This window comes from Scomber japonicus, chromosome 12, assembly GCF_027409825.1.
Source record: "Scomber japonicus isolate fScoJap1 chromosome 12, fScoJap1.pri, whole genome shotgun sequence".
Taxonomy (NCBI): Eukaryota; Metazoa; Chordata; class Actinopteri; order Scombriformes; family Scombridae; genus Scomber; species Scomber japonicus.
Window position 1 is genome coordinate 13,836,840 of NC_070589.1, and position 12,718 is coordinate 13,849,557.

At 40.5% G+C, this 12,718-nt stretch overlaps 1 protein-coding gene across 3 annotated transcripts in view; it reads left to right on the top strand.

The window, feature by feature from the left end:
* The window catches only part of pde4ca (phosphodiesterase 4C, cAMP-specific a), a 45,819-nt gene that overhangs the window by 30,435 nt on the left and 2,666 nt on the right, over positions 1–12,718 (top strand). For all 3 annotated transcript variants that reach the window (XM_053330285.1, XM_053330286.1, XM_053330287.1), the window contains 7 exons: positions 6,292–6,483; positions 7,345–7,389; positions 8,099–8,135; positions 8,857–8,930; positions 9,051–9,103; positions 9,317–9,429; positions 12,470–12,563. In XM_053330285.1, the coding sequence (XP_053186260.1) occupies positions 6,292–6,483; positions 7,345–7,389; positions 8,099–8,135; positions 8,857–8,930; positions 9,051–9,103; positions 9,317–9,429; positions 12,470–12,563 (608 nt within the window). The remainder of the gene's footprint in view (positions 1–6,291; positions 6,484–7,344; positions 7,390–8,098; positions 8,136–8,856; positions 8,931–9,050; positions 9,104–9,316; positions 9,430–12,469; positions 12,564–12,718) is intronic.

The following is a 12,718-nucleotide window of genomic DNA, read 5'->3' on the forward strand; positions in this document are numbered from 1 at the left end:
GATGGTAGGAAATACAATACTCTCGAGCGTCACAGAATGAGATCCGCATTACGTCTAATAAGTGATCCCTGCCTTCTTTTAAATGTCTTTTGAATAAATGGCTGAGCCGGTCCTGCGAGTCTGCTCTGGTGCAACTAATTCTACCTCTGGCTGTGTCACAGCAAAAGGCCTGGGAATGATGAATGAAGGTTCAGATGACAGCTTGCCCTGGTTTACAGGCCTATCTCCTCTCTCTCTCTCATTCTGCCCCATAGCTCCTGTATTTTAATGCTCCCCAGATGGGATTGACGTTGCCGTGACAGGCGGTGACGCAAACGGGGTGTCGAGTATCAGGGCCACTGACAGGTTACCATCAATCACACGTCTTACCAGCCAGCCACTTAAATAACAAATGCTGTAACACACCTCTCTCTTTACACTTTTTGTGTAAAAGGCTTTATGATGCCCAGGAATGCTGGCTCCAGTTCGGTCTTTAGACTACAGAAAATAACCAGGTGTGTGCACCTCTGTCATGTACAGGTATCTTTGAGGCAGATTATGTGCAAACACAGAGGCCAAATTAGGATTCATCTGTTTAACCGTATTGATCTCAAAGGTCTGTTGCATGTGTTTCAGCTAGTTTGTTATCTTTTATATTAGATTCCTTCACTTTCTCTGCACATGGAAACATTTTAATCTTCACTGATTGAGCTAGGCAATAATTAATATTATCATCTGTCAACTGTCAGTGAAATTGTATTTGGGTGATAAGGTATTGAATCAGATATTGTGCCATTGTCGTAGAAAGTATTGATTCTGACCTTTCTCTTTACACATGTGAACATTTTTTTTCTCTGATGTATTGCATAACAGTGCAATTCATTGCATCAATGTCATATCATATGTGATTTTGCACCCAGTTGTCATATTGAAATATATTTTGATACCACAAAAATATTCCCACTAGTATTGTTATATAAATGTCATCCAGTTATGCTCACTGATATACTGCTTATATAGTTTATTAGGGCTGTAACCATTTTTTGTCGTCATAAATTTAGCTGCTGAATACTCTGTTGATTTATTGATATTTTTTTGTTTCTTTGTTCGTTATAAAATATTAGAAAATAGTGACAAATGTTTCCGTAGTAGACTTGTTTCCATGGCCTACATAGATATCTTAAAAATACTTAATTTGTCCGAAACACAGTTCTAAACCTTAAGACATCATTTAAGGCAAATAAAAGCAGGACATTTTTATATTTAATAAGCTGGAACCAGCAACTCTTTTTTTTTTTTTTTTTAGTAAATAAAAATAAGGTACCTCTTCGTGTAGATTATTATTTAGTGATAGATTATTCGACTAATTGTTTCAGCTATATTTCCATTCATCCACATCAGGCAGCTCCTGCAGTCTCACCAGAGCCCAGTAGAGGGACCCTGCACTCAGCGTAATTGAACAGATTCATTTCAGTTCTCAAGACAGCATCTACTACACATCAGCCATCACTCATCAAGTTTATCTGGTGTATTATTAAACAACACCCTCCCACTCAACAGGGTCATTTTAAAGAATTTCCATGCTGTTATTTTTATTTTTGTCGCTTGCAGCTGAGGCTGAGAAAAAGAAGAGAGGGAGGGTGTCAGGGAAGGAGAGAAGAGGTGGGTGGATGGGTGGGCGGGTGCGACTGGTTGGCATGTGAAAGACACAAAGACAATGGAGTCGTATTTGAAGACCAGGCACTGTGCTTCTGTGGGAGCTTCCTGTCCAGACAACATGCACGCTAAGCCTGAATGCTAACCTTTGACCTCTTAAAAACACAAAATGCTTCAGTTGACATATTTAGTATACATTTGGTAAACTGTGTGCTTAAAGACAGTGCACAATAGAGGTGTCGGAAACACAATGGAAGGCTATGGTTTACATTAGGAGCACATTCACTCCATCAATGTTTCTTCAGGGTGAGTTTAATGTGTACAATAGTGCAGTATAAACTGTACAAAAATGGTTCATATTAAAAACCATTCATTCAAAAATAATGTTATTTGTAATTCAGTTGCTGTTTTAATTTAGATGTTGAACTGGTTTAATGGAAAAGGAAATATAATGCAGTCCAGCGAACCATCAACAACACAAACACCTTCAATCTGAATCAACCCTCTCTGATATTGAACATCTTTATCTTCACATATCATTTCCAAATAAGCAATAAGCTGTTTATTTGGAAACCCCATTGGTTGTTACCTTGGCAACCACTACTATCATTGTTCATATTACTGGGTGTATTGAAGCCTATATCCTTAAATCATATAAACTAACAGATCATTGTGACTGCTCTCTTTGGGAATCATGTGAGGCGTATTGATGTGTACAATAGTATTATCTGTATAAGTAAAAAAAAATAAATAGTCTATTGTCATGAGTACTCTGCATTCACTCATCCAGTGCTGAACTCGCAACAGCTGAGTGAGAGAGAAAGCGGATAAAACTGGAAGTGAAATAGCAGCGAGGGAAAGTCGTGGGCGATATTTTGATCTGTGATCTAATTTTAGCTCGGCATCGGCTTCAAATAGAAACCTCTCCATAAATATTCATGAATGGGGGGAAGAATCCGCTGCTCTGTGATGCAGAGGGAACAGAGAGGGGAGGGTTAGGACTCTCTGTATTCTACCTGAAATCCTATTTTTAGCTGAATCGCTGCCTCTCTCGGTCTATTCCCCCATGCATGGGAGAGGCTAAATTTAGACACATAGAGATAGAAGTGTGGTGCGGAAATAAAAATAGAAACGAGTTTGTGGTCAGAGTATGCAGGAACAGCCAGGGGTGCAGCATCATTAGGACAGAATGTGATAGATAGGAGAAAACAGGGAAAGATAAAGAGTGGGTGTGTACATGTGTACTCGTAGTAAGTGTGTGTACTGACAGATTAAAACTATACACATTACAGGTGTGTAAGGTGGCACGTTGCACTACTGACACATGAAAGGGTGAATTCCTAATTTTTCTGTCAAAATGATTATTAATCCTTAACCCTATGATGCACACTCACTTACACAGTCAAATCTACACTCACACCCTACAAACTCAAGCCAAACATGCAGTCACACAGTCTGTCATTAAGACCAAAAGGCCTTCACTTCCATGTCTCAGAACAGGCTGTACTCTCTTCCTCTTTTTTATTTACTCTCCCTCTCATTTTGCCCTATTTTACTTCGGCCTTGCTCTCTCTCCTCACCCCCTACCCTGCTGTCTCCCTTCCCTCTGATTCCTCTCCTTGGCTATGTATAGTACAGTCAGTGTGTCTGAATCTGTCACATGAATGGAGGAACGGGGGCTTCTGTTCAGCTGCTGTTATGTAATAGCCAGTAACACACCAATGTCTTGTCCTCACGCAGCATCCTGGGAGGGGAGCAGGGAGAAAGGAGTGGAAAGGGGAATGAATGGGATGTTTACATGCTGCAGTTGATGTTACTATACTCAGCCTGTATTTTTCACTGCAATCAAGTTGTAGTATTCATACTATTACAGCTGCAACTAACAACTTTGGCTCTTATGATGGCTGGTCAGTCACCCACCACTTTAGTTCAGACTGGAATATTTTGAAAACTACTGAATGAATTGCTATTAAATACATTTTATGCAGAGATTCATGATCCCCATAGGACAATCTTAATGAGTTTGGGGATCCCTTGACTCATTTATTCACCGTTCAGGATGAATGTTAATAATTTTGTTGCTCTCTTTTCATCTAGTGCCATTATCAGGTTTTTAAACTTTTGTCCAATACTATAATTTACAAAATTAATGACATCTCCTGCCTCTCTGCCTCAGCTCTACAGTACCTTGTGTTTAGTGCTAATTAGCTAATATTAGCATGAAAACACAGTAAACTAACATTATATCTTACAGCATTGTCATTGTGAGCGTTTACCTTAAAGCATTAATGTGCCTCAGTGCAGCCTCACAGAGCTGAGCCTGTAGATTTAGCTCAACTAATGATAAATCAGTCATCAACAGGGTGTCAATCCAACTAATCACTGACTGGTCAAAGCAGGAAAGGCGCAGGTGTAAATAATCACACTAATGATTTTTCCATTCAATTAAGTGCCCCAGAAAGCCATATAATACCAGAGTCCTGCAATAGCTTACCTAAGTGCAATGCAGCCATCATTATCTGACAAGTCAGATTGAATGCTGTGAAAAGCATCTATTGATTAGTTTTCAGTAATCTGAGTTCAGTTTCAGTAAAGCAGTATAGATTTCATTCGTCTCAGATGTGCTCTCATGGTAACAAACAGGTGTAACTGATAACATTAATGATGACAGCATTACAGTTTGGCCAGTTAGGTGACTCTAGCTGGCATTGTGCTCAGTCCTCGTTAATGTTATTAATTACACCTGGGCTCAAGACAAAACATCTGCCTTAGAAGAGGTCTATTCTGTTGAATATTGTTGATCAAATGAAATCACAGGTGGCTTGTAATGTAGCATATGAAGCTCACACAGCTGCATGTGTATTTAGAGCTGTGTTGAGTACTTGCTGATGTAGCTTATTAGTGACTATAAAGATGTGTTTGTATTGTGTTTCATTATTTCCCACACTTATCATCAACAGACATTTTCATCTTATCACTCATGCAATCAGTTCCAGTTTGTGTTTGCCTTGGGTTTCAGATTTTAGTTTTTTATATTTGACTATCAGTTCCCCCGCTGTATTTATTTGAGAAAGATTGAGTGTGTTTCTTCGCATCTGCCCGTCCAAAATCCTCCACATTCTGCTAATGATTGTTTTGCTAAAGCCTGGATTTCTTCTCTGGAGATCCTCAGACTGTTTAGAAAAGGAGACATGTTGCCAAACTGGGCTATACAGGCTGACAGAGTCTCTCCAGGTTTGCATGTCTGCAGAGTGGCTGTGGGAAAGTAGATGTGGATCAAGGCAGAAACGTGCCCAGACTGTGAAGGGAGGCCTCACCGTGACTTTATTTGGTGTTTTTCTCCATAGTCGGATCATGTTTGATCAAGAGGAACTCCTCCTCACCTGAACGCCGGGCTATTTTTAGACTTACACTCACATGACCCCCACGTCAATGCTCTGATGCTAATTTTATACCCACTGTTCACTCACAGTCCTTCACCGCACACCCATGCAGACCTCCTCTGGATGTTCACACACTTGCCTGACATTAGCCATGCAGGCTTCACACCTTTAATGAAGCACACATCATGTAGTTGATGTTTTAGCTGTTTGTTTCCAGTGTTTCAGGCTGCCTTTCCTTGATTTAAAATCTTCAGTTCAATTGCCTGGCATCTACTGTGTGTTGTTTAGCATCGATGATAGATTTGTTTTAAATGGCTTTGTTGGTCAGTTATGATCAGCTCAGCTACAGCAGGAAGATCATTCACATGCAGCTAGAAGAATCAGCAGTGATTTATTGTCCGTGGCTTTCAACACTTCCTCATTGTGTTTTCAGTCTAATTTTGTTGTTTTTCAACGTCACCATTGTTGTACAAATTTAAATGCAATGCCAATTTTAGTCTACTGTGAGGGACATGCTAGTGTGTTAATTTGCGTTCCCACATATTTCACACTATCATATCCTTTTGGTCACCCTGCTAAATTTGTCATTTTAGCTCTTATTGTTACACTTCCTTCTAAAAATAATTTTCCTTGTTTGAGACAACTCTGTTTCTACACAGTGATGAAAACTTGTGATATTTTTTAATGCAGACTTTTGTACGTTCTTTGTTAATTTTCTCCCTCTAATTGTCCACTGAAGTAGAAACTGGGATCTGTACACTGATTTGTTAAGTGGTCAGTCTACGGCCACACAGCATTTTTGTCACCAAATTAAATCGGTAGTCTGATCAACCCTTATTGATCCATGCACATGTCCTGCAGGACTAATTGAAAGTGATTTGTGCAAAAGGGCACCACAGTCGCAGCTCAAATTGTAATGTTCATCAGTCTGTATGAACATCTTGTAACACTGTTGGCAGTTGTTCCTGTCTGACGCTATTAACATTCAAAAGATGATGTGCTGCATTTGGTATGTCCAGAAACGTATTCATACAGGAGAATATGCTTCCTGTTGCACGCATGCATGCACAGATCCTTTACAGGCGATATGTTCAAACTAGTGGCAGGAATGTCATGGATGGATGGATGGATGGATGGATGGATGGATGGGTGCTTCTTTTATTTCCTTTCTGTGTTTTTTTAAAACATCTTTTAAATGTATATCTTGACTGTGTATCTTGAGTCTCCGCCGTTAATAAACTCTCTCTCTATATCACTTTCTCTTTCTCCACAGTTTTGATGTAGAGAATGGATTGTCAGTGGGGCGTAGTCCTCTCGACCCCCAGGCCAGCCCTGGCTCTGGTGTGGTCATACAAGCCAACTTTCCTCACAGCCAGCGACGGGAATCCTTTCTCTACCGCTCGGACTCTGACTTTGACCTGTCACCCAAAGGTCCTTCCAGAAACTCCTCCACTGCCAGTGACCTGTAAGTTCACCTCCAACTCACCTGTTCACACTGTTGATGTACTGTATGTCTTTGTGAACAGGAGTTGCTCTAATCCATAATATACAATGTTTTACATTTTAGGATTATCGTCAGGTTTTCATGCTGTGTGCTTAACTTTCCACAATTTCAAACAAAAACAAAAAAAACAGATCTGAGATCAGTCTCTGCAGCCTCAAAATTCTTACTGAAATTATTAAACTTCTGTGATGCTCCAGTGAAATTAAAATTTGACTCACTATGCAGAAATAAAGGCACAATATCAACAGTGCTGCATGTAGTGTGCTTCACCTCATATACAAAATGAATGAGTGTACTGTATAGATGCAGCCTATACTCACGAAGCATGAGACACCAAGTCCATGATTACACACACACACACACACACACACATATAAAAATAGTCTTTTCGGCATTTTCTTTGGTCCTCTGAAGCCAGAGGACCTTACTCTGTATTTCTGACCTTCAAATCTGCTTAGTTGTCTATCCAAAACAAATTTTAGTGCATTTCTTGTCTCTGTGTTTCAAAGTCATTAGCTCAAAGGCAGTATTAAAACATGCAGTGCATTGCGTGTGTCTTCAGTCTTGAAAAGCCCAACATTCACAACAACCGGCTGTGTTTCCATCCCTGAATGTTTGTCTAGTCTGCTCCTCTAAGATTACAAACAACTGGAAAGAAGGGGCTGCTTTTTTTGTCTGTTATTTCAATATTTCACTCTATGTGTTTCCAATATGTCCCTAAACCAGTGCCCCACTTCATAATATAATGTGTAAACAGCTTTAAATTTGTAAAGTAAGCAGTGACAGCTCTCCTCATCGTCTCTCGCCTATCTGTTTTTGAAGGGAAGAAAGCTTGAAGCACTGGGAAGTCAACTGGTTGTCATCTCGGTGAGACGAACATGATCCAATAAGAATAAGATAAAAACACTGACACTGTTCCCCCGAAGCCCTCTCCTGCATTCCCTGTAGATGGCTTCATTGCCATTTCCCACTTCCCTTCCTGACAAATGTGACTAAATATCACTTCACCTGTGACCCCTGTTAGATCCCCTCCCCTTTAAAACACCCAGTTCTGTTCTGTTTGTTTCTGCATGTGATGCTTAATACTGTAAGAGACAACCAAGTATAATAACACACATTGTGTTTTTATTTACTTGTGAGTATTTACCAGTTCATTTTACCCACCCCATCACCCACCCCAATATGTTTCCTCACCAACCTTATTATACGCAGTGCATGCCATATTTATTTTTGATGTAGCTGCATATTTAAAGAGTGATGACAAACTGAGCGCTAAACAAGGATATCTGACAAATAATTATGAAAACTAATTATGTCCTTTTAGCTGCCTGGTTACTCAGAGACTATCCAACACCCTATTTGTGATAAACTGCAAATGAAACCTCAGACTAAGCGCTATTTATTTTGTCTTAACAAACATGTTGGGCCTTTTTTGACAGATAATTACAAACAGATGATTCTAATATATTGCAATATATTAAAATGTAAGATCTTGTAAAGCAGATTGGTCCTGTAATTTGTTTTATTTGTGCTTTATTAAGCCATTTTCCTCTATGTATTCTGTTCTGCACTGCAGGCACACAGAAGACATGATAGTCACACCATTTGCACAGGTGAGTCCTCTGGGTTCTTTACAGACAATCTCTTTTATTTCGTGTGCTATTCCAAAAATATTTACCAGATGGTCAAATAAAGGAAATCATGTTGGCTTGTCAGCTATAGACAGCAGGTCTTTAAAACTATAATAAACTCCAGATGGTATGAGAATGGGCTTTACTTCCTCACCGGAACAGCCCCTAGCATTAAGTTGGCCCTGCGACAGGAGCAGGCATCCCGCTGGCAGTGCATGGCTCTTGCGTGGGATGTGCGTCACACTTGTGCTCACTTTACACAATGATAGAAGCGGTGAATCCAATACTGCTGGGTCGTGCTGCTTAAATGCGTATTCAGGCTGATAAGGCTCCTGCATGGGTCAGTTTTGGATACCGGATAGTCAGTAAACTCTCTCTGTGTGCTGAGTCAGTGTTTGGCTACAGATGGAGTGACAGACATGACATAGAGGAGTGTCATTGATGCCATCAAAACATCAAACAGGGAGAGGGGAATGCCTCTGCATGGCGCTTCAACTAGGAGGAATGAAAGCCACTATGTCTGGTTTCAAATGCTTGTCGGAGATTCATGTTCAGGAGTACTTGATATAGTTCAAGGTGAATAAAGTGAGCCACTATGTGCAAGTATGTATTACTGATGTGACATCTGTGGTTTCATGACAGCACAAAAGTTATGGCCGTCACATTTGATGAACACCTACACTTTGTATCATTTATCTTACAGGTCCTCGCCAGCCTGAGGACAGTCCGAAGTAACTTTGCCGTCATAACCGGCCAGCAAGATCGCACAGCCAGCAAGTAGGTTATTAGAAAATGTCCTTAGCTACTCAATTAATCTTCTAGTTACATCAAAATATAATCATGTTACATTAGGTTCTTCACTTGCTCTCACCTTAAATTTCCAATCTCTGTCTACAGGACACGATCCTCAGGCAACAATCCACCATCCATGTGCAAGACCAGTCTCGCAGGTCAGTAATGGTATTAGAATGGACTATTTGCTATTAATATCTAATAATCAATTAATATCAGATAATCAAAAATTACCCAGGTCAGAAACATCATATATATATTAAAAGTACTGTACATGAAATTAGAGCAAAATCTCTATGTGTGCAGTATGTGAATGCTTTTGTGAGCGTTGAGTCCACCTCATAATACTTTCCTGTGTTCATCCGGTACAGAGGAGCCTCACCAGCAGCTGGCCATAGAGACTCTGGACGAGCTGGACTGGTGTCTAGAGCAACTCGAGACGCTGAAAACTCGACACTCTGTCAGCGAGATGGCTTCCAACAAGGTACTCTACCAGTACAACACACATAACCCTAACACATTTTGCACAGCCTGATGAGCAGAGAAGTTGTATACTCTTTATCCTGAAAATCACATCTGTCACAGGGTAAAATGTAGATACACCACTGCTCAGGTTAACATCAGCACAATGCAAGGTTGTGCAGAGCACTCACATAATCTGTGCTGCGATTCATCATGTGTGCCTTGTTGCCTTTTTTAAGATGATCAGATTCTAACCCCATGAACACAGTACAGTAGACGACCCTGAACTCAGCCAGGCTGAACCCAGCAAATTTGAAAGAATACACATAACGATTAAAAGATTAAAAGTAATATAATGCAATTTTGAAGCTCATAACACTAAAAATAAACAAGTTTAACACAATTACAACAAATGCAGAATTTTAAATAAGGTTAATCTTATTAGAGAGTTAAATTATCTTTTTTTTTTTTAAATAAGAATGGGTATTAAAAGCAATGTATAATACATGTTAATAATCTTCATCAGTTTCTAATTAATGGATGGTGATCTTTGGCTATGCATAGCTGTTTTCCGCTCAAATTAGAACAGGCTCCAAGTACAACAGTAAGCTCAGGGATTGTGTGTGATGTACTGTAAGTGCAGTTAGCCTTCACTGATCCCTAAACAAAACTGAAAGCTCAGTACTACAGAGAATCCATCAGCGTCCATGAAAATATGAATAGAATCTCCCATCCGTCAGCGGATGGGAGAGGGGCTTACTCTATGAATGAGTGGGATGGCTTCATGCATGCAAATAGAGACTAGACACACAGACACACCCTTCCCCCCACTCGTGCAGAAAAATGTGAATGAAGTAGTGGGAACTGAAGATGAAACGGCAAGCCCCCTCCTCCCCATCCATCCTTCCTCCATGTATCCCTCTCCTCAGACTGCAGCCCACCACTCATGTGATTCCACGATTAGACCGCCCACACAACACACGTGTTCTTCATGCACACATACATGTCACATAATACACACTTCTTCTACATCACATACATTGGGCGCCTTGCCTCCCATCACATATATTGCCTGCCTGGATACATATACCATTACACTCACTCACGTGGCGTCGGCCAGAGTTCCATAGGAGGCAAACCCCCCCACTGCTGCAGATCAGTCAATGAGCAGCTTCAGTCAATGGGGAAGAATTATTCATGCTGGCACTTGGGAACAAAGACCAGAGCGAAACATTGTTTCTGGATCACTGATGACCTTACAGAATAGTTTTGTTTAAAGTAGATCTCTAATGATCCCGGAAACCATCTTTGAGGAAGAGTGAGACCTCTGGAAATATTAATTTCATCTTCCTGGGGATATTTTTCACAAGTTAACAATCACTGATTTGCTGCTAAATTTTAAATCAAGTAAAATGTGACTTTGTGGCGGAGATCGTCATGGTGAAAGTATATTCCACAAATAAAATATTGACCAAATTTATGAAGATTAACTCTGAGCCACAGTGTTTTTTTTGTCATCAAATATTATGACTGTAATGTGTGTAATGTGAAGCATTCTTTTTTTCCTTTCACAGGGTAACATACAATTTTCAGTATTGTGATTATTTCTGTTTATGATCATCACAATGGTCACTGTTCCCACAGAATTGTGGTACATGGTGTACTGTTTTTATTTTTGGCTACATGAATGAAACCTCCCCTCATCCATTCAAAGCTTTTCCTTCATATCTTCTTCAAACTTGGTGCACATGGTGCATATCACAACCTCCGCCTCCAACACACTCAGCCCTGCCTAGTTTGTATGTCTTCTGGCCAATGAGGGACCTCTGTCTCCCCGAGCCTCTGCTGCAGCAGGCGCCCAATTGGCCGCTATTCTTAGGCATTTTTGAAGGGAGGCGTGGATTAGAGTACCTCGTTCTCCTTCTGTTTACACACATACGGGAGCAGGCAGTAACAGACTGAATGAGGGAGAGTCGGGGGGAGCGAGGGAGAGTGGCGTCTCTGCCTTGCATCCTCGCATCCCACAGCTATGCTTTCAGTTTTGTTCTTCCATGGACCTCTAAACTGTTTTTTCCCCCGACTGTTCAGCTTGTACTCATCAGAGCCTCCACAGTACTAACCAGTGGACTGTCTGCTTGTAGTGGATTTTGTTCAGGCAAGCAGTGCAAGAGCACAAAGTGTCCCTGCTGTGTCTTTCTCTGCGAAACAGGCATATGTCAGAGGACCACCAGAAAGCCCAGCTTGCTCTTTCTCAGTTTTATTTTTGCTCCTATGCTCGATTGTGCGCTGAAATGCCAGAAGTGAATTATTTCATCTCGGTGTCGTGGATGTTCATTCAGGTAAGGAAAGACTGAGGATGAACTGGGTGGGAGGGAGAGAGACTTCTCGAGGCTCACATGTTGCTCTCTTTGTGAATGAGTGTGGAGAAGTGAACAGCTGCTGGTGGAGATGTGAAAGAAGACTTTCTCTGAGACAGCTTCATGTTAGATTCATAGATTGTTTGTTTGCTGCCTTTTGTGAGTAAAATCGGTCATTCATTTCTCTGTGTTCAATCATTAGCCTCTGCACTGCACACAAATGCATGCTCCACAGACACAATGTAGGTGTCGGTTTAGCAGGTCTGGATGGATTCCTCTGTGGATGTGTTTCTTCTCCAAAGCTAATGATTGTCTGTAATAAGAGCAACTTATGCCTTTAAGCTCAGGGGAGTCAAGAGTTGTGAATTGCTTTTGTGATCGATTGGATATAAGTGCATCGTTCCTTGCATTCAGCTTTGTTTGTGTAAAGCAATAATGCTCCACACACCATACATTCATTTGTAACTGCCAGACAGATAAAACCCTAAAAGCCCAAGTAAATCTTACAACTATTCAACAAGTGTGCATGTCTTGAGAGAGAGATTGCAAAGTCTTTCTTCTGATATAAATATATGTAAGTAGTGATAAATGATGGACTGAAAATAGTCTGTCCACAGTTATGCAAGAATATGCTCAATTAAACTCATGGATGCTTTTGTATTTGTGTGTGTGTGTGTGTGTGTGTATGTGTGTATTTGTCTCCAGTTCAAGAGGATGCTGAACCGAGAGCTCACCCAGCTGTCAGAAACCAGCCGTTCAGGGAACCAAGTGTCTGAGTTCATCTCTAGTACCTTTCTAGGTAAAATACCTCAACTTTGTGTAATACACAAGCTGTACATGAACATATACTTTATATATAGGTATCAGTCATAGTCTTGTGATCAGTCATTACTGGTGCACACATTTTACCATTAGTTACATGTTACACACCTACCTGAATATGATAAGTAGGGT